Source organism: Periophthalmus magnuspinnatus, chromosome 8, assembly GCF_009829125.3.
Source record: "Periophthalmus magnuspinnatus isolate fPerMag1 chromosome 8, fPerMag1.2.pri, whole genome shotgun sequence".
Lineage (NCBI taxonomy): Eukaryota > Metazoa > Chordata > Actinopteri > Gobiiformes > Gobiidae > Periophthalmus > Periophthalmus magnuspinnatus.
This window is the reverse complement of record NC_047133.1, coordinates 9159790-9185408: the sequence shown is the minus strand read 5'-3', so window position 1 is coordinate 9185408 and position 25619 is coordinate 9159790. Positions and strand designations below refer to the sequence as shown.

Sequence of the window (25619 nt, the reverse complement as noted above, 5' to 3'; positions counted from 1 at the left end):
TGATACGGAGAGACCAGTGGGGTTGAATATTGCTCATTTTCCTGGTTCTGATTCAAAGACAGCAGAAATTCTTCAATTTCCTTAAACACAAGATCCAGTACCGATACATTTGGCTGGTCCTGTGGGTTTTCAGGGTCCAATAGATGTAAATTTTGCTGGTCCTGTGGGTTTTGAAGGTCTAGTTGTGGCACATTTTGCTGGTCCTGTGGGTTTTGAAGGTCTAGTTGTGGCACATTTTGCTGGTCCTGTGGGTTTTGAAGGTCTAGTTGTGGCACATTTTGCTGGTCCTGTGGGTTTTGAAGGTCTAGTTGCGATACATTTTGCTGGTCCTGCTCAGGTTGTCTACTCACAGCTCTATTCTGTAGCTCGTCGCTGTTTGTCACAGCAGCCTCATCCAGCAATACAGCCTCATTTTCCACGACATCTAATTTAGCTTTCTTACTTTTCAGCTTCCTGTTCGGTTTTGGATTGACTTTTTCCGTTCTGCGCCGTTTTTGCGACTTGAAGTCTGAGAGAGTTCCTACAAAAGTCTCCATCAACTCCTCAAACCCGTTCAGGTCAACCTTCTCAAAGGAATCCATTTTCAACCACCACTTGTTGAACGGAGCAGAAAGAAACCTGCCAGGCGGTGGCCAGTGTCCTCGAATTTGAATCAAAACAACATTTAATTTTACTTACATGGACACAGACAGGTGTGTTACCCAGCAACCATTATAACAGTTTTCGTTTTTTATTTGTCAGATCAAAACATTTTTATTTTGTAAACTCAATGTTTAAACTTTCAGAAAAATGCCGTCTTTGTTTGTTTTGTGCATTTTGGATGGAAAGTAGAGTTATTCCATTTTAGAATTCATGGCTACTTCCTGTATTTTCCAACTTTTTATTTTTTACTTTTCTTCACAAATTGCTGATGTAAAATTATAATAAATATTTATCACAGATACGATCCCACCAAGCCAAGTAATTAGAAAAATATAGCTATCGGTGTGTCATTGAGCAAGACACTTCAATCAGCTCTATGTTTATGTTTGAAGTATTGTGTGAGATAAAATTGTAAGGAATTGGTCGACACTATAACACAATATCTGAATATGCGCAGTGTCTTTTTAAAAGGACATCACACACATCTTTGGGGTTGAAGAACACCACTCTCTGAAGCTAATGCGAAAAGAATTATTTCAGTTTTGTTTTTACTGTCATAGATGTCGCTGAACTTTGTGCCAGTTTTTGTTTCATGTGGATAGGGCCAGTGAATACAAAGATATGAACCGTAAACCAGGTCAACAAATCTGTAATCTGACAGAGGGGAAAGAGGGGGAGAGGGTATAGAGACGAGAGATGGAAGAGGTTTGAGGAATTTAACACGGCTAAAACACGATACAGAGATCTGAATGACACCAACCAACAATTATAATACTGTTTAACAATCATTCAATCAAACACAACACTTATTTTTTTGTATACCAAGTATTGTGGTTTATTTTGCACGACTGACTCAAACTGACTTCAACATTATCATTTAGTTATTTCAAAGGTCTGTTGTTAGTAACAACTTGTTACTATACTAAAATTTAAAATTTGATTTCGATACTGAGGAAAAGAATCGATACCATTGAATTCTAACCTGTTTCCACCTCAGTTTAAAATTATAAGAATGCTACAAAGTTTTGATTACACGTGAACGCAACCTATTAACAGACCAATTATCTAATCTCTTCAGCTCTGTTCCCTCGATTCGTCTTGTTATGGATGGAGTTACAGTTGCGGATTCTTCCTCTCTCCTTCCTTTTTCCTTTCTCTCCAAATCACGTCTCAAAACTGACCCATTCAGACAATCCTACACCGCCTTTACAGCATCCTCGGGTGTCTTGAAAGGCGCTTAAAAATAAAATGTATCATCAATATTATTGTTAATTCATGACAACTAAAATAAAAGACCAACACGGAATAGTCATGTGATTCCGTTTTATTATTAACAGCATCAACACTTTGTAAACCGGACTCAACAAAACCCCAAGTCCTGCTACAATGACACAGTTCAGGTGAATACTGCCAGATTATCTTTGCACAAAACATTTAAAAACAGTGTAACAGCGTAATCATTGTCATAGGCTCAAGTCTCCTCAATGTTAAATATTTATAAAACAAAATCTAGTATAACTGTGTAACTTAAAGCTCCCATATTACGCATTATTTGGGCTTTTCGACATACATTTCACGCTGTGGAATGATATAACTATAAAGCTGCACTGTGTAACTTTTCTGTTGGAGAATGCATTACCTGCTTGTCTCCATGGCGAAGTTACTGCTTTGCCTTCTGTGTTCCGCAATATGGAATTAAACTTCGATCTTGCATCTATTTCGTTGGTCTTAAATGGCTAAAAATACAAAAATGCATTCTTAAAACTGTAAGCATGCTCCTCTCCACAGATCTGACCTGCAACTTGGTTTAGTGGAGCCACCTGCTTGTCACCGTGGAGACAGACAAGTTTAATACCATAAAGAGGAGCATGCCAGTCAAACCACCAGAAAAGGTTACAGACCATTAATGTAAAAAAAACCCCAACAAACTAATGCAGTTTTTAATCAGGCTAAAAATAGTGTGTAGTGAAGTAAATCTGAGCACAGAAATGATCAAAATGGGTCAAATTTAGGACAGTGGGGTTTAAAAACAAAGGGTAACACTTCCTGGGTTACCACCTGATGACATCACAAGGTGGGGGCAAGAGATCTGTGGTCCAAAGAAGGGGAAACAGAGAGGGGGATTACTAAACACATACGTGAATGAAACAAAACACTACTCCAGGTTTGTTTTAGAGGAGAGAAATAGATTATAAACCCCCCCCCAAACATCTCTATAACATAACACGGGAGCTTTAAACTGTATTTTCACAGTGATGTAACAAACAAAAGGCTAAAGGAGGCAGTAGCTGTAAGAAACAACACCAAACAAGCTAAAACTAAATATTAAAAAAAACAAAATTGCATCATTACGTCACCAAATGTTTCCATAGCATTGTTCATGTACAAAAAAAAGGCTAGTTTTTAAATACGAAAACACATGTTGTATTTCTAGTACCGCCTTCTGCAAAGCTACATCTGAAATAAGTGGTTGACATGGAGACACTGATTTGTGAACGTGTGCACTTCTTGGTCCACATTTTGGTGAAAGATTTTCTGCTACATTCAAGTGCTCCTCGGAGGTCGTGATTTTAAAGGGCCCATATTACACTATTTTGTGATCTATGTTATAATGTTTTTCCTCATCACAAACAGACCTGGAGTTGGGTTTTGTTTCATTCACACATGTTTAACGCACAAACTATGCATGTTCGAATGAAAAAAAACACAACTCCAGGTATGTTTTCGATGAGGTAACAGCATTTTAACTTTACTTGAAGCTCACAAGAGTCAATTTGGTGTAATATAGGACCTTTAAGTTATGCATTTGACAGGTCAGATTACTCATTTCACTAAACATATCCAACATTATCATTATCATATTTAAGATTTGACTAAAAGTTTCTGTACTTTTTCCATTTTGGCAAAGTTCATGATTCTACTTCCTGGTTTGACAAGTGTACGCGTAAAGGTAATTTCATAACTGTTACCCAGCAACCATAACGTAAACAAGTGCCAAAACATACCTAAATCACAAACTGTTTTTTATCTGACAAATAAAAATAAATGAGAACTCCCTAGTTGTTAAATGGAGGTTCAAGATGAGAAAAAACACCTTCCTTATGTGTAAATTGTCCTTGAATTTGAAAACTCCCCACTACTTCCTGTATTTCTGTGCTTTTTTTCTAAACTTTTTTTTTTCCCCACAAACTGCCACTTAACTGTAAAACTATGATAAATATTTGACACATGTACAATCCCCACTGAACCAAGGAATAATTACAAAAACATGAAAACCTGTCATATGCACTTTTAAATAAATTTTGTGATTAAATCCAATTACATTTATTTTTATATAGCCTAAAATCACAACAAATATCTTAAGTATTCACATCAATGTCTTTCTAAGTGCTTTTCACAGCTTTCAGAGGCCAGAGCAGAGTTTTGCCGTCGTGGTAATGCACAACAACTAGCATGCTAACCACACACTTCCTGATTCTTGGATAATAAAACACTTTATAGTTACAGTCCACAGCAGACAGTACACAGCTGACTTATTTTGACATCCAAAGCTAAAGAAAATATTTGTACTGGGATGAGAAAAATTCTACCCAAATACATGGAAAAAAAAAATCAGGAACAGGACCTTTTTTCATACACAAAAATCTGGCAGTTCTGCTCTAACGCTATGGCCTTTCAACTATTCCAATTTGATATCTTGAAATCTGGGAAAACACTGATTTCCGACCTCCGAGGAGCACTTGAACGCAGCACGGCTCTAAAACACTAGTACTTTCCACCCGGAGTGAGCGAAGGAGCAGCCGAAGAACAGCGCGTCCAGGCTGTGCTCCACCAGCCAATCAAAGACCACTTCCCTGTTCCCTGAGCCAATCGTAACACGCAGTTTGGCCACGCTCGCCCCGTCGCCGTGGAGACCGGGCTGGACGCTAACCATCTCCATGTCAAAGGTCACAGCCGCGCCCAAGACCAGCGCCGGCAGCTGATTGGTCATCTCTTTACCGTTAACGAACACTGCACCTGAAATGAGAGAGAGACAAACGAGAGGACAGACGTTTTAGAAGGATAAATAGATGATTATTTATTTATTTTTTGTTTGTTGTAAATTGCTAAATTAATCTAAAAGGACTATTACACTGCTAACACATAACATATTTAGATCACCATGTTACTTTTTATGGTTTTGAAAAGTGTATATTTGCCAAAAACAACGTATTAACATGTTTTATAAGTTTCAGTTTAGTTTTTGATGCTCTGACTTTAATCCTTTGCTCTCCGTACTAAGTCAATCCCCCTCAGAGTGCTACCACATTACAACAATACAAAGAAACTACTGCACCACATCAGGTTTGTGAAGTGTTATGGAAATCTTTACTTACAGTATTTGACCTAATTTGTACTTTATATAGACTGGGTACTATGCAGACCTCTGAGTCCCAGTTTCTTAATTCTTCTTTCAACTATTTCTTATCCATTTGACCTGGAGGTCCATTACACCGTGCTCTGTTGTCCACTGATGCACATTAGACCAACTGCTTATCCTGTGCCCCAAGTGTTTTGGCCTTGTGCTCCTTTAAACGGGTCTAAACTGCTTTTCTGGTTCATGTAATTCTTATCTGCGTGGTATAAATATGCTGTATGTACTGACACTAACACAGCTTAGGGTGAGACAACGCTCTGTCTAACAATAATAATAAATGATTCAAGACAACTTCTCAGTTAATTGAATTCTTTTGTTGTTTTGTAGAAATTTGACAACAGAAGTTATAGTGTATTGTTTTGTATCACATTTTTGTATATTTATGGAGAATTATTGTGTGGGAGCATGGGTGACATAGGCTTGTGGGTGGAGCTTCTTACACTTAACCAAATGAGGGTTCGAATAGGACCTGAGAGAGATTGCTAAATTACTCCAACATGCATGGATGTTTGAGAGCCTCTTCAGACATGTTTTTGATGAGGGAACAATGTTATAACATGGTAGACAGTTCCAATATGTAGATTTTTTGCAATGCCTCCTCTGTTAATGCCATACAAATAAGCTTGCCTTGCGTAAAGCCTTGAATGCAAGACAATACAGGATTACTCAACTCAAACATGGCTGAATCAATGAAAATACAACTGAGAAAGCTAACAATGAGGCAAGACCATTATAACATGGTAGAAGCTCATAAAAGTTGATTTTACATAATATGCCCCCTTAAATGAATGCATTGGCCCCTTCTTTTTGAGAGTGTTGTCCTCCATACCGTTGGTGGATATGCAGACGGCTTGGTCCCTCTGCAGAGACTCCTCTCCTCTGCTGTCGTCTACACAGACCCCCAGACTGTCCCTGTGATCCAGCGCCCCCACAGCACTGATCCTGAACACAAACATCAACATAATACATATAGTTTAGAATTTATTCAATGAGTCGCTGATGTTACCATTTCAGATGGATGGCATGGGGCCTATATAACTATGAGAGATTCACTGTTTTTGAAAGAAACTTATGGTCCTAAGCCTCATTTATATTTGTAAGAGATTAGCTCCAAAATCTTGAGCTACTGTCGCCCTGTTGCCACATTAGTCTCACGGCTTAAAGTCATTTCAACTGGCAGTAATCATAAGGGTTGGATAATGGCACCACTTTCTGAAGCTATTGTGAAAAATATAAAGTCACTTTTTTAAACGTTTACATATACTGACAGAGAAAACGTTGAAGTTTGTGGCAGTGTTTGTTTCATGAGGACAGACCCAGTAATTACAGAGATATTAACCATAAACCAGGACAAGACAAATTCCACCATAAAATCCTGACCGGTCTCCAGCTCAATTTAAACTACATAAACTCTAGATGTCACGTGAACTCAATCTATTACATAAAATAAATAAATGCTTGTGTTTTTTTTTTTTTCTGTAGAGCAGTGTAGGCCATACTTAAAGGTGAGGGTCTGTCCACAGAAGTAGGTGGGGCCTCTGGAGTACAGGACACAGCAGCGAGACACGGAGTCGTTTCTGAGTGCGATGTTCCTCCTGGAGCTCAGCACGTAGCCCTCTGTCCCAGGACACCACTCTGACACAGGTAAGAGAGAGGGGGAGGCAATCAGAGAGAGAGGACATCTATAGGGAGGTATTTGATTATCTATGACTAACTACTGTATTTTGCTCTCTTAACCTCCTGAGACCTGGCGTCCTCATATGTGGACAACACGTTTTTGGCTTGTCTAGGACACAGTGCAAATTATTAGATGAAGAATAACAGCATACAATAACAGCAACAATGTAAATATATTATATATTTTCATTTTTAACAGTTTAGAATGTTTAGAATATTTTATTTTAATTTTTTTTGCTTTTCTTCCTGCTCCTGTCAGCAGCTCTTCACATGAGACACATTCTTCCAAGAGGCACAATTGTTGTTTCTCATTTTGTTTTTACATCAGGACAAATGCTGCTGTTTTCAGGGTCTTAATAAATAGTTTTTGCAAATCATTATTTAAATGTTTTATCAAAATGAGTAAAATGTCCACATATGAGGACATTTGATTTACATATTTTTTTCTCAGAAACTACATAATGTAAAAAGATAATTCTTTGTATTTACACTCATCAGGTCCCAGCCAGACCAAATAACAAAGAGAAATTAATCAAGCATGTCATGCAAGAGCTCGGGTCTCAGGAGGTTAAAAAGGAAGAGTGAAATGTTCTAGGTCATGTTTTAGGCCCATATTACGCTACTTTCTGATCTATGTGGTAATACATGAAGTGTTCCACTATGTTTTTAAACATCATACATTTACGCTAGAATCATTTCATCATTTCAGCCCTGGAATTGCCAGTCTCTACTGAAATGAAGGTAAATAAATAAATCAATAAATAAATAAATATTAATTCATGTTGCATATCAGTTTAGTACAGTATGTATAAGTGCGTGTGGATTTGTGAGTGACAGGATTCCAACTCAGTGAGGATGGGGACACATATCCCTAAAGCAACAATAAAGTGTTCCTTACTCTTCATATTTAGCGACCCAGTTAAGCAAGATTTCAGAAAAAAATCTTAGATACGCTACCTTTAAACTTCCTAAATAAAGTCCCTTGTTGTGTGTAGTACCCACCGTGTGCAGCCAGTGTGGTGGAGCCTGTCTGAGGAATGCTCCATGGGCTCCACTCGGTCCGTCCCTCTCCTCGGGCGCTCACTCTGAACTGATAATCTGTGTGTGCGTCTAAATGAAGCACCAGGAACTCCTGCTCTCTGCCAATGTACGCATCCTCATACTGGCTCCCCCCGGTGCCCGAACGCCGGCACTGCAACCGGAAATCTGCAGCTGCAAAGTCCTCGTCCACCTGAGGAACACATTTACACACAGAACACAGAGGTAATATGCTGTTCATCTTGGGCTGCTGGGTAATGTTTTCTGGACAAATATTGTAATAAAATAGTATTTTTTTGGAAATCAAGATTTAATTCACAGGGCATACTTTTAACACGTCAAGGTAAAACTGAAATGTGAATGAATTCAAGACAGCTATGTATTTTAGAAGTTCCCACCCTCTGTCCCACACTGTGAGTATCCCCTACATCATGTAACTGTGTTTTTTAAATTATTATTATAGCCAACAACAACCATTCTAGTTTCTTGTTGGTGAATGGCAGTCAAAGCACTTTACATCAAGAAACCACCCATTCACACACACATTCATACATCAGTGTACGCACACACTGGGGGTGAGGTGGGTTAAGTCTTAAGACACAACGACAGCATTCATCTGTGGGAGCTGGAATTGCACCTCCAACCTGTGGTTCAGTGGATCTGACCACTCAACCAATGATGTCTATGTAGAGCGCAGGATTCAAACCACCAGCCTTTGAAACAGTGGACAAACACTCTACCAACTGAGCCACTGTCGATATTTATGTCCTTTCCTTCATATCTGGTCCCTGTACGCGTGGTTGGGAAACACTAGTCTAAACCACAGGGTAATGATTATTTTGTTTTGTTTTTTTACATAATAAGATTCCATGCAGCCACTTTATATAAACCATATTTTATACACAGCAGTTTCCAAAGAGCTGTAGTAAGCAGCAGCAGTAGTCACAAGTTAAAAATAATAATCAACAGATTTTTTACATTTTTACTTTTTCCAGCCAGTCAAAGTCACTTTACAATTTCGTGCATTATTTATTCACTCCACACTCGGGTACAATGATGCATGTGAAACTGCCAATCTGTGCCGTCAGCCTTTTAGTCACACAACACTTTCAAACTAGTCAATGAGGTTAAAGTGTCTTGCCGAAGGACATAAGAGTAAATGCATTCTCGCAGTGGCACCTGTTATTCCCATCCAAGTACTAACCACGCCCAACCCCCCAAAATCAGAGAACATCAGTCATTGATATATAAATTCTGTGTTAAGCTCCATCAGTTCTTATTTGTTGTTTTCTGATTTAAATTTTTCCATCAGCCCTTTCTCTCTTCCTCACCTTGCACCATCGCACCAGTACCCCGCCCGGCCGCTCCTGCAGCTCCTCTATCTGCACCGGAGGGTAAGAGGAGACGGCCCCATGTCGCGACACTCTCTCCTTTAGCGCCCCCAAGAGGGAGTCATCGAGCTGGGCAGAGACACATGGCACATCCACCAGAGCAGGGACTTCCGGGAGACTGCGGGAAAAAACAGAAATCCAAGTTTAAAGACAATTTTGAAGGTGCTGTATCTGAATTTGACTTAATGTCTTAAAAACGTGAAAAACAGAACTTGCTGATTTTAAACTTTCCTGACACTTTTCTAGCATCTTGGCTTATAAGAGCTTTTCACAACTTTCAGTGGTCAGAGCGGAGTTTTACTGAAAATGGGTAGATATGTCGATGACACTGTGCACTTCCTGATTTACAGATGATAAAGCCATTTATAATTAGATGCAGACAGCACACAGCAATCTCATTCATACGCTAATACAACATATATGTGCTTTGGCAAAATGGGAAAAAATGATTTGACTTTGTTACATGAAAAAGTACATCCTCTTTTAAAAGGTTCACTGTATGAGTTCTGTGTATTAGATGTGTCGTTACCTATCCAGCTGGATGTGCAGAGCCTTTTTGGTGAAGCTGCCCAATTTGTCTTCCTTCTCGCCCAGACCACACCTCAGAGCCGCTTCCCCTAAAATCACAAAACAGGTGTTAGAATAGTTTATTTTATTTTTTAGCTTTTATATTTTTTCTTCAAATGAAAAACTATTATTTTGAATTTGAAGGGATTTTTATTAAGGATTTTTATGATGTTTCTTCATGGTCAGATCCTCAATTCATTACATTCCTAGTTCCTATTCGATTACATTCAGTCCTAACCTTTTTATCCTAGGGGTCCACCCAATTATGTACAGAGTAACTTAATCACATATTTACAGACCGACTATTCACTTTTTAAATGTATTATAATGTACTGAGCAAGGAGGTCCTACCATGGGCCGACTCTACTATGGTCCTGGCCCTATGGTCAAGAGTCACTGGTCTAATGCCTCATGATCGCATACCCTCTCTGAGCAGCTCGTCGGCCTGCCCCACCCCGTGTTCGATCAGGGCCTGGCAGTCGTCCAGAGGTTTGATGCTCTCGGCCTCGATGGAGTCGACCTCCAGCAGCAGAGCGGACAGTCTCTCCTCCAGAAGACGAGAGGCCGAAGACTGAAGCTCAGAGAAGTGTCTCTTCAGAGCCTCACGCGCCTGACTCGAGCTGCCACGGACCTGAGGGACCAGACAAGAGGGACATGTGCAAGATAGATTATATAAAAGATATCATATGTAATATTTGCAAACTTTAGGTTTAAGAGTATTCACATTATGTTCCGGTGATGTGTGGCCCCCAAACCTTTAAGAAGGAAGTGTAGTTTAGATCAGGTAGTATTTTTGCATGCGTCTTAAAATCCTGCAGACCCCCGGCAGTGTAACATAGTTGTATTTCTACTGTTCATTTCGGAGGTCGTATTTGTTGAGAAAGCGTTGAGTTTGTGATCTGCAAAGGCCCACGTTTCACTTCCTCTTCACTGATTTCACAATGACTGAAACTCAGCCCAAAGCTTCAGGAAGAGAGGGACAGTCCTCAAGCAGACAGGCCGACTGCACCCGAGATGTTATCACTCATATAATGCACTAATAGAATGGAGCGTCTATAAATACAACAGTGGAAGTACACAGAGATTCACAAATGTTTTAGATACAAAGATGATAACATTGTGTAGCGTTCAGATAAGGCTAGGACAAGATCCAGATGTTTACAGAAGAAACACAACAGGAGAGATTAGAGTCTGTTTTTAGGTCAGATAATGATTATTGATGATTAATGTGAGCCATTTTTACAAAGCATTAGGGCTGAAAGATGAACTGCACTTGACTCAACGTTGTGATTTGAATAGTCACAATCAATAGCAACTGAACCTGGGTCACCAGAGCCTAAACCTGCAGACAGAGACACATGTAAGTTTGTCTCATTCTCAGTCTATGGACAGGCCTCATGTGAAAGCTCAGAACCTCCAAAATCAATGAGCTGCAAAGGTTGAACTAACTGTGATTCATGATTGGCTGCAGGTGCTGGGGTTTGGGTAGTGACCATTCAGATCCAACAGAGTTAGCATTACAATTGTTATTAGTAAGTATTTGATTTAAGCCTTATATGAAGCTATCTGAGCACGCAGATGTTTTATCTGCAATTTGAAATTAAAATTATTTTGTGTACTCTCCTTTTAAATATAATTTCCACTGCAAAGGACAAAAAAATCATCTTACTGTATAGAGTAGAAAATACTAACCCTGTAGTTTAGGTCTCAACAAACATGTTCTGAAATGCATGAGACTTTTCTATAAGCTTAGCAGTTCATGTTTCAGTATTGTCTGCAATAGTGAACCGTAACAAAGTAAAAGTAGTAAAGTATTGTACAGCTACCTAAAATTTCTACTTTATACTTTTACTTCACTATACTTGAGAGCAGATACGAGTTTTTTGTTTTGTTTTTAACACATTCATAGTTTGAACAGAAATATACAAATAAAAACAGCTAAGGAAAAAAAAAAAATTGATTCAGTTGTTTCTGTTGAACAAAATTCAGCATAAATCTTTACTAAAATCACTACACTTGAAGTTTAATAGAGCTGGTGTGAAATACTGTCACTTTTGACTCTTTAAGTACATTTTTGAATGGGCACTTTAAATTTAAATAAATCACTTTAAATTTTGTAAAACGACATTTAAATAAATTTATGGGCTTGGTAGAGGAGAGACATTCAAAATTAAAATATAGTCTCTAGTAAGTATCCAACAGGATGCAGTGCTGTTGTTTACATGTGGTATAAACAGGTCGAGACAAAAGGAAGGAAGAGAGAGACAGAAGACTGGGGCGGATCCATTTTCAATGAATTTCTAAACTTGTGTCTTGCATTCAGTCGACTACAGCTGTTTTCATTCCTAAAAATAACAATGAAATCATGCATTCCTACTGTGAGCGGGGTCACTTGTCCACAGATCTGACCTGTAACTTGGCCAGGTGGCATCACTTGCTCGTCTCTATGGGGATAGTATGGTTTAACGCCTTTCTTGTTATTCAAAAAAAGCTCCAATTTTGTCCTGTTTATAGAATTTCTTTAGTATCAATGCTTTAAATGGGTCTAGTTAATGTTAATTTTATGATGATTATTTTTGTTTTGATTTGTTGTATTGTGATTTTAATGTTTTTCTTATTCTGTAAAGCACTTTGAATTATTTTGTGTACCAACTGTGCTATACAAATAAACTTCCCTTGCCTTTTGCTTTGCCTTGTTTCAATCCTAGTTTTAGTATCAATATGTGTATGATTTCATATACTTGTGACAACCCTACTTCAGGTACATCCAGTTTCCAGTAGTCAGATGTCAACAGACTTGTTTGACTTTGAAGCACTTGTAACCATTCCCTTTCCTTAAATAGTTTTGGTTAAGGGTTTGAATATTACACAATGCAGACACAGGAACTTGTTTGGCATTTAAAGGGTCCAACATTATGCTATTTTCTGATCTATGTTATAATGTTGTTTCCTCATCACAAACAGAACTGGAGTTGTGTTTTGTTTCATTCACACATGTTTAACACACAAACCCTGCATACTTAGGCTGAGTTCTTCTCTAAAACTGAAAACACACAAACTGTTCCACCTTGTGATGTCATGTGGTAATACAGGAACTGCTTCACAGAGTTTTTAAACTCCACACGCCTTTACTAGAATTATTTGGATGATTTCAGCCCTGGAATTGCCAAACTCTACTGAACAAAAGGTAAAAGGTAGCTGTTAACTTGAAAACTGACACTGGAACAGAGCAATTTGAGCTTTGGAGATGTAGACAGACTAATAATAAAGGGTTACTAAAACATGGGTGAATGAAACAAAACACAACTCCAGGTATGTTTTGATGACTTAACAACATTATAACATGACTTAACGCTCACAAGAGACAATTTGGTGTAATATAGGACCTTTAAACTCTTGTTCTTGTACCTGTTTCTGTGCTTTAGATATAGTTTTAAGCTCTTGTACCTGTTTTCGTGCCTGGTTGAGTCCATGGAGCCTCAGCTGGAGTTCGCTGCGATAGTTCTGAGCTGCTTCGATGCTCTCTTTGGCCTCCTGCAGAAGAAGGTCCACTTCCGCAGACATCCTCCTCCTGCTGGAACAACAACAACAACAACAAATATTAATGTGACCAGAGGGGGACTTAAGTGTCTTGCCCAAGGACACAATGGCAGTATTCATCTGAGAGAGCTGGAATAGCGCCTCCAAAATGTGGATCTGACTGCTCAACCTCTAACTCTACATTCATGCCAGGATTCCTAGATCAACCCTTACTGCAGAACATTCTTGGCAAAGTGAAAAAGCTGACTATTTAAATAATTTGTTTCACTGTTTCAGCCCTGTACAAAATACAAGATAAGGATATATTTAGTGGGTTTGATGAACACCATTTTCTTTAAGTCTTAAGACCTCACATTACATATTTTCACCAAATCAGGATAAACTCAATAACTATGGAAGTGCACGTTTTCATCTGCCCTCAATACAATTCAACCGAACATTTTAAAAGGTCCTATATTAAGGAAAATTTACTCTTGTGAGCTTTAAGTCATATTAGAATCTTGTCACCTCCTCAAAAACACACCTGGAGTTGTGTTTTGTTTCATTCACACATGTTTGAGTAACACTTTATTATTAGTCTGTCTACATCTCCAAAGCTCAAAATGCTCTGTTCCACCTTGTGATGTCACGAAGAGGTAGTTTTCAAGTTAGAATCTACACTTTACCTTTTGTTTAGTAGAGATGGGTACTTCTAGGGCCCAAATTACCCAAATGATTCTAGTGAAGGTGTATTTCTACATGACATCACAAGGTGGAACTGACAGTTTTTTATGTCTGTGATGAGGAAACAACATTACAGCATGGATCAGAAAATAGCATAACATGGGCCCTTTAGTTAATCTATATTTGATTCACTGGTAAATATGCATTTTTCCCCATCAACAGAGTCCACTTTGTGTTGGTAAATAAACACTGTCCTCTGTCATCACAATGGCGGGGTCCCCAGGGCTGTGTTAGTTCACCTCTTCTCTTTATGTTATACACAGATGGCTGCCGTTCATCTTCAAATCATCAGTGTATGTTGGAGTATTGAGATGATACCGTTCTGCTAACACTGCTGGCTAACTCAGACAGTCCTGGGTTACACCAACAGGGCGTGGACATGGTCATGGCATGGAGCAAAAACAATGCTCTGGAAATAAACACCAAAAAAACAAAACAGAGGAAGTCGATTTCAGCATAAAACCCATACCTGCAGCTCCTATTGTTATTAATTATGTCTGCATGAATCAGGTGGAGTTATATAAGTATTTGGATGAAACTCAACTCAACATTATCTTGGAAACATCACATTGACTTTATCTGTAAGAAAGACCAGACAGAGAATATATTTCCTCCATTTGGGCCCCTCAATAAATGCTCCTTCTCTTCTTCAGCTCTGTCATCCTGAGTGTGCTGCAGGACTGCTCTGAGACATTTGATTAAAATACGTTCGAAGATTATGGACCAATCCCAGGACGGACTGGTTGAGGCCACGCACCATAATAATAACCTTGCGACTGGCCAAGAACATCCTCTCTGACCCCAGCTATGTTCTAAACAGAGAATATGCACTGCTACCATCCAGGCATAGGTGTCCACGCTTTTACAGGGCCAGGCTCAGACAGTCCTTCGTCAAAATCAGCGATGCCATGATGAGCAAAAGACATCTTTGTTAAATAGTCCCGTGTGTTTATTAGGCCTGTCATGACATTACTATATCAGCTTACTGTTCAGTATATGAAAGCTGGAACTATATTTTTTTGGGTCAATATTTACTATGAAAATTGTACTTTTTCTTTGCACTATTGGGCATTTTTGGGATAAGATTTAAGTTGTAAAAGAGTGAATTAATAACTTGTATGTCTCATTACAGATGCAAACTAATGAATAAAGTGTTTCATTCTGCTGTTTATTTATTGCAGCTCATGATTTTTTTAACAATATTGTAGATTTAAAGTAGTTGTGTTTTAAATCTCAGTTATTGTGGCATTAATTAGTTTCAATATTATCGTTTATCGTCTATATTTACTTCAGCAATCTATCTACATTGTATGATTATTCGGTATACAATTTAAATGTCTTTGTGGTTCATGCTTGAGCCCCCTTCCTGCAGATGTGTTTTTTATGCACACCTTCAGCAGGGCAGACAGTGGTAGGTGAAGCACTGAGGTTTTGTCACTTCCTTTTTGAGCTCAAGAGACTAGTTTCAAGAAGTGATTCAAGTCTTTGAAATGTGGCATGACCCAACATTGTTTTGTTCAACATTTAAGCTGCAAACACATCAGATGAATGAAGACTAATCAAATATTGAAATAAACTTTTACCAATTACCAGTGTATCTCTAGATTTTAAATTTTGACTAACATTTCAGTGCTGCAAAGAAATGTTTTATTTCAAAATTGCACTTCATGATTCCATGGAAATATGAAGTTAAATACACAGTTTGGAACATTTTCCATAGCGACAGATGTGTTTTATGCCAAGCGGGGCAGGACTTAACTCAAAGTAGTATAAAAGCGTGTTTCAAGTCATAGTCATCAAATTAAAATCTGGATGGGAGCAGAAACATCTTGATAGCAAAAACAGTGTCCAGATGACCACTACTGAAACTTTCTCTACATTTATGCCATACTGTTGAAGATTATGGCCAAAGGAACAATATTTCCATGGAAACCAGCAGGGGGAGGCCCTCCTGTAAGCCAAAAAAGTGTCAGGTTTCTGGAGATGCAAGCCCGCTCACAGAAAGGATGCATATTTCTTTTAGGTTTTTCAATGCAATAAAAACAACCAAAATGAAAAAAAAAAACATGCTTTTCTTTTGTTCTACTTTTAGCTAAAAAGTTACATACTGAGGCTTCAATCTAGTTTAAATTTGATAAGAAATGAGAAACGATGAGACTTAAACATACAAATACACTTAAATGATCATTGTTGCGACTATTGACTGTATATACAAATGGACATAGCTAACCTGCTAGCCGTAAATCTGTCAATTTTGTCTGTAAATCAAGATATGAACATTAATAACAGACAAATCAGGCACCTTCTTTCCCCGGGTTTGCTCCCACTAGCGTTAGCAACAGGTTTGATTGACATTTGCTAAGCGCGTGCTCCCGGTTAAACCAGCGGTGCGAGTGACAAGGGGTGTTGTCTTTAAAAGCCTCGCTCCGGATTGACTTCTTTGGTTGCTATGATACTCGTGGTCAGAACTCGGCTCCAAATTGGCTCCTATAACTGCTAGCCACGATGAGCTTTATTTGACTGGAGCCGAACGCTACGGGTGACGCCACACTCACTTAGTCCATTTCCTTATACATGGTCTATGGTTGCAACATCCCTCCAAAAACTGTTCATGTATTTCTTCTATTATAATAACGAATACCAACCATTGTGTCAACTCTTTTGTACTGTACATTATTGTAACCTTTGGATTTTGCTGAGCTCATTGGAGATAATTCCCAATTTTCCCAGAAGGTTGGAGCCAAAATAACCAAACGCGACACTGATACAAGGCGCTCCCGTCACAGGAAGTCACTGTTTATGCTACACAGCTGCTAATCTCACAGAAAAACGCACAGAGCTAGCCTGAAGTTAACACTAGCGGCACAGGTAGGTAGTTACATTTACTCAGTCATTTCCTCAGATGTTATGTCCCGATAGTTACTCTTTAAACGGCCCTTATTCAGCTATTTTCTGATCTATTTTATAATGTTTCCTCATCACAAACACGACCTTGAGTTGTGTTTTGTTTCATTCACACATGTTTAACACTCAAACCCTGCATTTTTAGGCCGTGTTCTTCTCTCAAACAGAAAACACTCTGTTCCACCTTGTGACGTCATGTGGTAGTACAGGAAGTGCTCCATTATGTTTTTAAACTCCACACACCTTCACTAGAATCATTTGGATATTTTCAGATCTGAGGTTGCCAATCTCTACAGAACTAAAGGAAAAATGAAGACGTTAACTTGAAAACTACCACTTCATGACATCACAAGCTGGAACAGAGTATTTTGAGCTTTGGAGATGTAGACAGGCTAATAATAAAGTGTTACTCAAACATGTGTGAATGAAACAAAACACAACTCCAGGTATGTTTTTGAGGGGATAAGAACATTCTAACATGACTTAAAGCTCACAAGCGTCAATTCTGCCTTTACCTTTAAGTTACTTTTACTTGAGTACTAGTTTTCTCATATAATTTTTACTTACTTACTTACTAGAGTAATTTCTTGGACCACTACTTTGTACTTATCCTTGAGTAATATTATTCTGAAGTAACATTAATCTGACTTGAGTAAAGGAGTAACGGTCTACCCTGAATAGCGTGGTGTAAAGATTTGGTGTTTGTCATTCACAGTGAGAAGGAAGTGACTTTACACATATCCTCTGTCACTTTCTGTAGTGTAAAGTCATCTCAGTACATTCAAGCAAAACACACAGATCGAGCTGTGAACATACGGCTAGTAGATGATTCGTTTATCTGATTCAAACTACACTTACAAGACTACAACTGCACCAGAGTTTATTAAAAAAAAATACTATTTACACGGAGAAGTACTGGTGTATTTATATATCTATATGTAAAAAGGAATGTGCATTCAACTTAAAAAAGGTCTATTACACTTCTATGGCTTATTAACTGCTAACACGAAACATATTTAGATCACCATGTTACCCTTTATTGTTTTGAAATGCTATATTTACCGAAAAACATCCTATTTTATAAGTTTCTCTTTCATTTTTGGTGTTGAGTCACTCCCCCTTCAGAGCGCTATCACAACACAATCAACGTCCTGCTACTGAAACTACTGCACATCACGTCACATTTGTCAAGCTGCTGTGTAGTTTTGTGTCATGTTTTTATACATTTACGGAGAAATTGTCATGTGGGAGCATGGGTGACTCCTCGTGGGCGGAGCTTTGTACAGAATCTTACGGTTAACCGTAAGGAGGGTTCAAATAGGACCCGGGAGAGAACGCTAAAATACTCAAACAAAGATGCATGGATGACATCTAAAACCTCTTCAGGCGTGTTTTTGATCCCAATTCCCAACAAAGACATTAAATTCTTTGTAAACTTAGTCAAGCGCATGTAACTCAGTACTACCCACCTCCACCTACCGGCAATAACCCCACCAACAAAACAGGTGCACAATACCGTTCTAAATCTGTGCTATTCTCTTCACCTGTCACTGACCATATGGCAAAAGCCTGTACATAAACAGATCCTCTACCGCACCCCCATGGCCTTCTGCTGTCCATTGAAAGCATGTCTAATTGAACCTCTGTATTCACTGTATAGTACATTGTGTGTTTGGCCTACATACGTCACTGGTGCTATTCTTCCCATTCACAAACAAAACACTCGCTATTGCAGCCTCTCCCAGTGGTTATAAAGGAGATGTTAGCAGAAATGGAGACCTCAGACTCAGAGATTAGCTGGATTTGAAAAACTGGTTTGTGCCTACATTAAAGAGAGAGGAGGGGAGAGGAGGAGAGAGGAGGAGAGAGGAGGGAGCTGCATACATCTACATTAATGCACTGTATGCCAATAGAGTTTTACAGTGAGAATGAACACTGCGCTGGTGGTTTTGCAACGAAGGAGGTTATAATTAGCAGTAGATACAAATGTGATCCTGTTTAAAACTCACTATTATGATGGGACTGTGAATCTTTCATTATTTCTGATTCTTATTCCCCAAAATTCAGAAAAAAAAGGCTATTTAAATGTATTGTTAGTGGGGTTTTAAAAAAATAAACTATAGTGTTTCTCAAACTGTACTGGTAGTTTACATAAGGTGGTACTTCGGCAGTTCTTCAGTTTGTGGGTTTGCCTAATTTTGAGTCCATTTTATCCACTTTTTTGTCCTCCTTTTTATGATTTCTTGTTTGGAAATGATGTAGTCCACTTTTAGACCTGCTTTAGTCCTAGTTTAGACCTGGAATAGGCAATGTCAGGTGAGTTTTAAGCGGGATATTTTACAGTGGCAGAAACACTTATTAATGTAATTTAAAATCATTCTGGGGAAGTTTGAATCAATCCTTTATCAATCCAGAATCGTTAAGAAATAAAATCGTGGTCCTTTTAACAATCAATTTTTTTTTCAACACTCCTACTGAATGCCCTCTCCCTACCCTTCATACTCATATTACACTGCTCACTGTCCGGTCAGATAAAGTTATGTATACGAAACATCTTTAAACCCTCCCGTGCTCTGACACATGGCGCAGATATGAGAGGTATTAAAGAACACTATGATATTACTGCTCTGAGACACTGACAGCAGCTCTGGCTTGTCTGCACTTGCCCTCACACATACACACACTCACGCATATGCATACACACATGCAAACAGAGACACACATACATGCAGATTTCGGATTTCTATGTTTTGAAGACATTATATTCACTTATAAGTCATTTCCAGAAGGCAGATCCAAACCTTAACCATAGCACCAACTATATCTTAACTTTAATAATCCCTAACACTGTACCTGATTTTTACTATCTTAAAAATGTGAAAAACAGAACAAGTTCATTTTAAACAGTTTTGCAGCGGTCCAAAGTTATTCCTCACTTACCGTATGCATTCAGAGCAACCTAATTATTCACAGTGGACTTATTTTGACCTCAAAAGCTGCTTATATAATATATCTGTACGGGGGACAAATTTAGCTCAAATACATGGGAGGGAATCTGGTGCAGATCTTTTACCGCAGTCACTACCCGCTTAGCTATAACCTATTTTAACCCATATCTGCTGTTGGTGTAATAATAAAATGATTTACGTCACGGGGATCTGATGTGTATACAGATTTAATCCTCACAATGTAATAAGTACTTGCCCACACACATTTATGAGGCATGATCTGTCAGAAAGCCCCTCCCACTCCCCAACTCTCAAACACATGTCAAATATTAGGCACAAGTGTGGGCTCATCATTGGATACAATACAACTGTTATGTGAAGCAAGAAATACATGCAAAATGAGTGCAAGAGGGAAATCATTAAATTTAGAGATGGGCAAAGAAGATCAGGTTTAGACCGTTTTAATTGTGGTTTAGTTTCAACACAGTCTAACATCACTTACTAAATTTAATAATACCTTAAAAATAAACTGGTTTAAATTGTACAAAACAGGAGTCTGGAGGTGATACTGAAAACTACCTGAGTTATATTTAAAGAAATGTCACTTTAAATCTATCTACTTTCTAATTCTTGGTTTTACTATGGGTGGAGGATATTGACTTATTTGGAAGTTTACACATATTTTTTGTTAATTGTTAGTTTGTTTACCACCGCTTTTTGCAGTTTAATTATATTTTTTGCACATCTTCAAAAAAACATTCACAATATTATCAGTGATGTGATCATCTGCTCACCTCATACTTCCCCTAATTACAAAGATAAATGTACCATACTATGCAAAAAGATGAAATGAGACGACTTATTATTATAGGCCAAATGTATCCTACTGCTCTACTACTACTACTATACTACTACTACTATATTAACTGTACCAAAAACCAGTGTTGAAAGAAGTACTCGATTTTGTTACATAAGTAAAAGTACAGTAAAAGTTCCAGTAAATGTATCACATGAAAAAATCTACTTAAGTAAAGTCTTAAAATACCCGTTTAAAAAAGTAAGAGTAAAGTACGAGTAAAAGTAAAAGTATTTCGCACAGATTTTGAGATCTAATAATGCTTCAAATGTAGTGATTTTGATAAACATCTGTGCTGAATAATTTTCATTTTTTTTTTCCCCTAGCTGTTTGTATTTGTATATTTTTTATTTGCTCAACTAAAATGTGTACTACAATAAAACCCCAACCTTTTCAGCAGGTCTCAAAAAATAATTTGAAAAATACTTTTACTTTACAGTCCTGTGCAAAATGTAGTGGAGTAGAAAGTACAGATACTACTCTCAAATGTAGTTGAAGTAAAGGTAAAAAGTACGCGCTTAATCTACTTAAGTAAAGTACAAATACCTAAAATTTATACTTCAAAACTAACATCACAGTGAATGCCAGGCCCACCTAAGCAAATACAGGTATGATACTCATTTATAAAGCATTAATAGACCAATTATTAACCTGAGACAGAAAATAAAACAAGGTTAAACAATCATTAAATTTGTATTTTTTTTATAAAGCCATAATAAATAGTGGCTTAACATTTTGACGTTACTTTGCACTGTTATCTGTAAACAAAACGGAAGTGCCGCAACAACAAGAAATAATGTCAATTTTAAAACGTCATCAGTGAAAATAAACACTAATAATGCAATAAAAACGTAAGAATAAAGCTGTTTTGTGTGGTAGATGGTGCTGTATGGGGGGTAGTGCAGAGACCTATGCAAGTAAACACGAAGCTACTAAAACAATGAAAAACTCTTTATAACATCGCTGAATGGGATCCTAAAAACACTGGTTAAATGTCTCAGTTGTACTTGGTAAATTGTGTTGGTTAATTACCTGTTTAGTGGTGTCTGATGGTCATTCGCTTCGATTCTTCCCTCGAAAAAAACAGTCCCCCGCTCAACCTCATGCTCAACTTTCTGCACAAGTCCAAAATGCAGCAAAAAAATGACATTTCCGAGTTTCGGAACGGCAGCCAATCAGAGACGAGAGCCGGTTTGATTGACACAAAGAATTGGCCAATAAAAATGAGGAATTCTGTAAATGGCCAAATTTATGGTCTCTGTTTAGTACTGAGCACTTTTTATGGTTGTGAGAGAATAAATAAATTAATAAATAAACACAACAAAATTCTAGCAGAGTAAAATGTAAATTATCACATTTCATAGTAAAATAAAAAAATAAAAATCATAGTGTATTTGTCTATAACTAAAATGCTGATCGCTAAAAATAAACTGTAAATAAATAAATAAATACATAAATAAACCAAAATATAATAAAATAATAACAATAATAATAATAATAATAATAATAATAATAATAATAATAATAATAATAATAATAATAATAATAATAATAATAATAATAATAATAATAAACTAAATTTCATTTTAGTTGCATTTATTGCCACACGAATGTTGTTCCTTTGGCTATAATATTCCACAATATGGCCTAAAACTGATCTATTTCCATGGATAATGTTCCGAAGCATGGTTTGAACCAGAATTATCCAAACTTTTTTCCACTGAAGACTGCATATCTAAACTTATTCGAAGCTTAGGGCCACAAACTGGTGGTTAGAACAGTGAGTCATTCAGATGGGTGCATTAAACACAGCCATTACAGACAGTGGCCTTTAATATGGCCTGGACATTAATTTTAGTCTGTATCTCAATCCAGTGTGATGTCATTGAATAACCTATGCCCGATGATGTCATAGTCCAGGATATAAATCTAAATGTGAACCTAACATGTGGGAAAAACTGAGTCAAGAGTTATAAATGATTTGCCAAATAATTTTTGGAGAATGTGAAACCGCAGAACTGGCGCCGTCTAGTGGAATATACAGGCTCCCTAAATAAACCCTATAATTCAGAAAGGAAAACTTGTACAAAACTAAAATAATACGTACGCTTTTTAAAATACTCTAAAACAAAATGTATTAATCAATAAACTAAGATATTTAACGCTTTTACTGGATACTTAACTTAAACCCCGCCCTAAACTTTTGATTGATTGAGTTTTGTCCAATAAGAATGAAGAAAGAGTTGCATGCTCTCTTCTGATTGGCTTAACTGTCCTGACAATATGCACGCCTGCTCGTATTGTCCCTGTTGGTGGAACTAGCTACTTTTGTGTTATAACCAACTTTTCTAAGTCGTTTTATGCACTTTTTCGACTTCTTTGGGAGTAAATCTTTCTGTGACGTGTTGTTGGATGTTTTAAGTTTCTTTTGAGAGGCGTTTGAGATCGTAAAAGTGTAAAAAGCGTGTTAAAAAAGGTCGAGGTAAGTTGTTTGCTTTGACTCGGTCCAGCTGGGATTTAAACCGCTAGCCCTTTAATTTAGCTCACAGATTTGGATCAAAACATATTTTGCAACCTTTTACGGGGATTATTCATAGGTCAATCTTCAATTAAAAGCGGGCTGTCTTGTTATAAAGATGTTTAAATATGATAGAGGCAAAAAAAAAACATAAATCTTGTAGTATTTACTCCAAAGTCCCGTTAGCTTTCCAGGAACTTTCATTTATCACGTGACTAAATAAACAGACAAATCATTGCACTTATTATACTGTAGTTTATTGCAGATTGTATGAAAAGGGTGTTTATACTAAGCAAAGAGCTCAGAAGTGAGATCCTGAAACAACACAGTGGTTTTACTTTTTTTTTTTTTTTTTTTATTACAAAAGCATGTCAAATTCAACTAGTCTTATAAATGGGTGTAAAATGTCTGCTGTGAAACCAAACGTTTTTCTCTCAAACTGAAAAACTCCCTGTTCCACCTTGTGATGTGTAATACAGGAAGCCATCCATTGTGTTTTTGAACTCATCACCACCACCTTTACCAGAATCTTTGGATATTTTCAGCCCTGGAATTTCCAATCTCCACGGAACATGTCAAAGGCAGCTTTTAACTTGAAAATTACCGCTTCATGACATCACAAGGTGAAACAGAGCATTTTGAGCTTCGGAGACTAATACTAAAGGGCTACTGAAACTCAGAGTGGAAGTCCAAGTTTTAAGGTACTGTGCTTAAGTGCAAATAGTAAAAGTTTATTACTATTATTGTGTAAAACCTGCTGAGGGGTTTATTTTGATCAAGTTCTGCATCATCTAGAAAAAAAACAGATTCAATTGTTTCCGCTGAACAAAATTCTGCACACATCTTTATCAAAACTGCATTTGAAGATTTTTTTACATGTCAAAATCTTTGTGAAATACTTACTTTTTAACTTGTACTTAAGTATTTTTTTTTTTTGCTTTGGTATCTGTAGTTTTATGTATGTAACAAAATCAAGTACAGTACTTCTTCCACCGCTGCTCAAACATATGTGAATGACACAAAACACAACTCCAGGTATGTTGTGAGGTTTAAGCCATGTTATAATGCTGTTACCTTCACAACAAGAGTTTTTTGCGTAATATTGGACCTTTAAGTGATACCATATATATATTTTGTTGGATTGTGTGCTACAGTGCTTGATCTGTCCTTGTATTTCATTCTCAGACACAGATGGAGGATCAGGAGACTCTGAAGTTTGAGTCTCTTCAGGATGAACTGGAATACTGGAAAGAACAAGCTGCAAAACACCAGCAAATGTATGTTAAAATTGTTTATTTAAAGGTGCACTACATAACCTTTTGGGTGGGGCTTTGCTATCTGCTGGTGTCACTGAGTTGTTATTGCTTTGCCAGGAATGTGTCACAGTATGACAATCAATTTTTCCTTGTATTTCTGCAACTATGTGCATTTATATGGCTCAAAAACACACTGCTAGATTATTGACACATGCATACTTTTCAATCCTCCTGGGCCCTATTCGAACCCTCCTTATGGTTAGCTTTAAGATTTTGTGCAATGCTCCACCCACAAGGCTACATTACCCATGCTGCCACACGACAATTCTCCATAAATATATTAAATATTATACAAAACTGTACACAGCAAACCTGGTGTGATGTGCAGTAGTTTCATTAGTGGGATGCACGCTGATTGTGTTGTGACAGCGCTCTGAAGGGAGAGGGACTTAGCGTAGAGAGCAAAGCGAGGGGGGGTCAAAAACACCTTCTAAAACATGTGAATACATTGTTTTAGGTAAATCTAACATTTTCAAAACAATAAAAGGTAACATGGTGATCTAAATATGTTTATGTGTAGGCAGTTAATACGCCATAGAAGTAAAATACTATATGTGTGTAAAATACACAGATATAGGTCTACATGGTGATTTAATGATTAATGATATGATTTAATACTGAAAATCTGTGTTTTTTATTATTATTACCATGATATCAGAATCGGTATTGAGTATCGAGTCTATTGCTTAGTATATTCATTGCCATGAATCTGGCGATACGATACGTATCACAATATGCATGCCACAACTTGAGCAATATACCGTCCATTGTTTTAATATTGGATATATCAACATATATATTGATCAACATGGCCTGCTTTTAAGACACTTCTTCGGCGATGATACAAGGCCCCCTGCAAAGGAGAAAGCCTTTCTGAAGAAACACTTGTACCTTGGATACAAAGGAAATACCTTGCAACCCTCCGCCTCATGCCCCTTCCACCAGTGGAGCAGATCTCCACAGAGTGCCAACTGTGTCTCATCCTGAACTGGTTTACCCCTTCCGTGGCCACATCATGTGCAGATTGTTGTGACATTCTTTTGCAGAGGCAAATGTTTCCAGAAGCTCAGTCAAAACAGATG

The 25619-nt window shown here is 37.6% G+C and overlaps 1 protein-coding gene across 1 annotated transcript; it reads right to left on the bottom strand.

Annotated features, from left to right (window-relative positions):
* Positions 1–1949: 1949 nt before the first annotated feature.
* Positions 1950–13303, bottom strand: LOC117375447 (cytokine receptor-like factor 3). The gene is made up of 8 exons (XM_033971740.2): positions 13180–13303; positions 10156–10363; positions 9695–9782; positions 9106–9283; positions 7739–7967; positions 6559–6694; positions 5889–6001; positions 1950–4659 (listed from the first exon to the last, which is right to left on the bottom strand). The coding sequence occupies exons 1-8, from the start codon at positions 13294–13296 to the stop codon at positions 4400–4402; spliced, it is 1329 nt and encodes a 442-aa protein (XP_033827631.1). The 5' UTR covers positions 13297–13303; the 3' UTR covers positions 1950–4399.
* Between the last annotated feature and the right edge of the window lie 12316 nt (positions 13304–25619).

Excerpts from the sequence above, each read along its gene's own strand:
- LOC117375447 (XM_033971740.2), bottom strand. The coding sequence starts at position 13,296 with ATGTCTGCGGAAGTGGACCTTCTTCTGCAGGAGGCCAAAGAGAGCATC. Across the intron at positions 7,968-9,105 it reads TACTGGTGCGATGGTGCAAG|GTGGACGAGGACTTTGCAGC; the intron begins GTGAGGAAGAGA and ends TGTGTTCCTCAG. Across the intron at positions 4,660-5,888 it reads CGTCTGCATATCCACCAACG|GTGCAGTGTTCGTTAACGGT; the intron begins GTATGGAGGACA and ends CTCTCATTTCAG.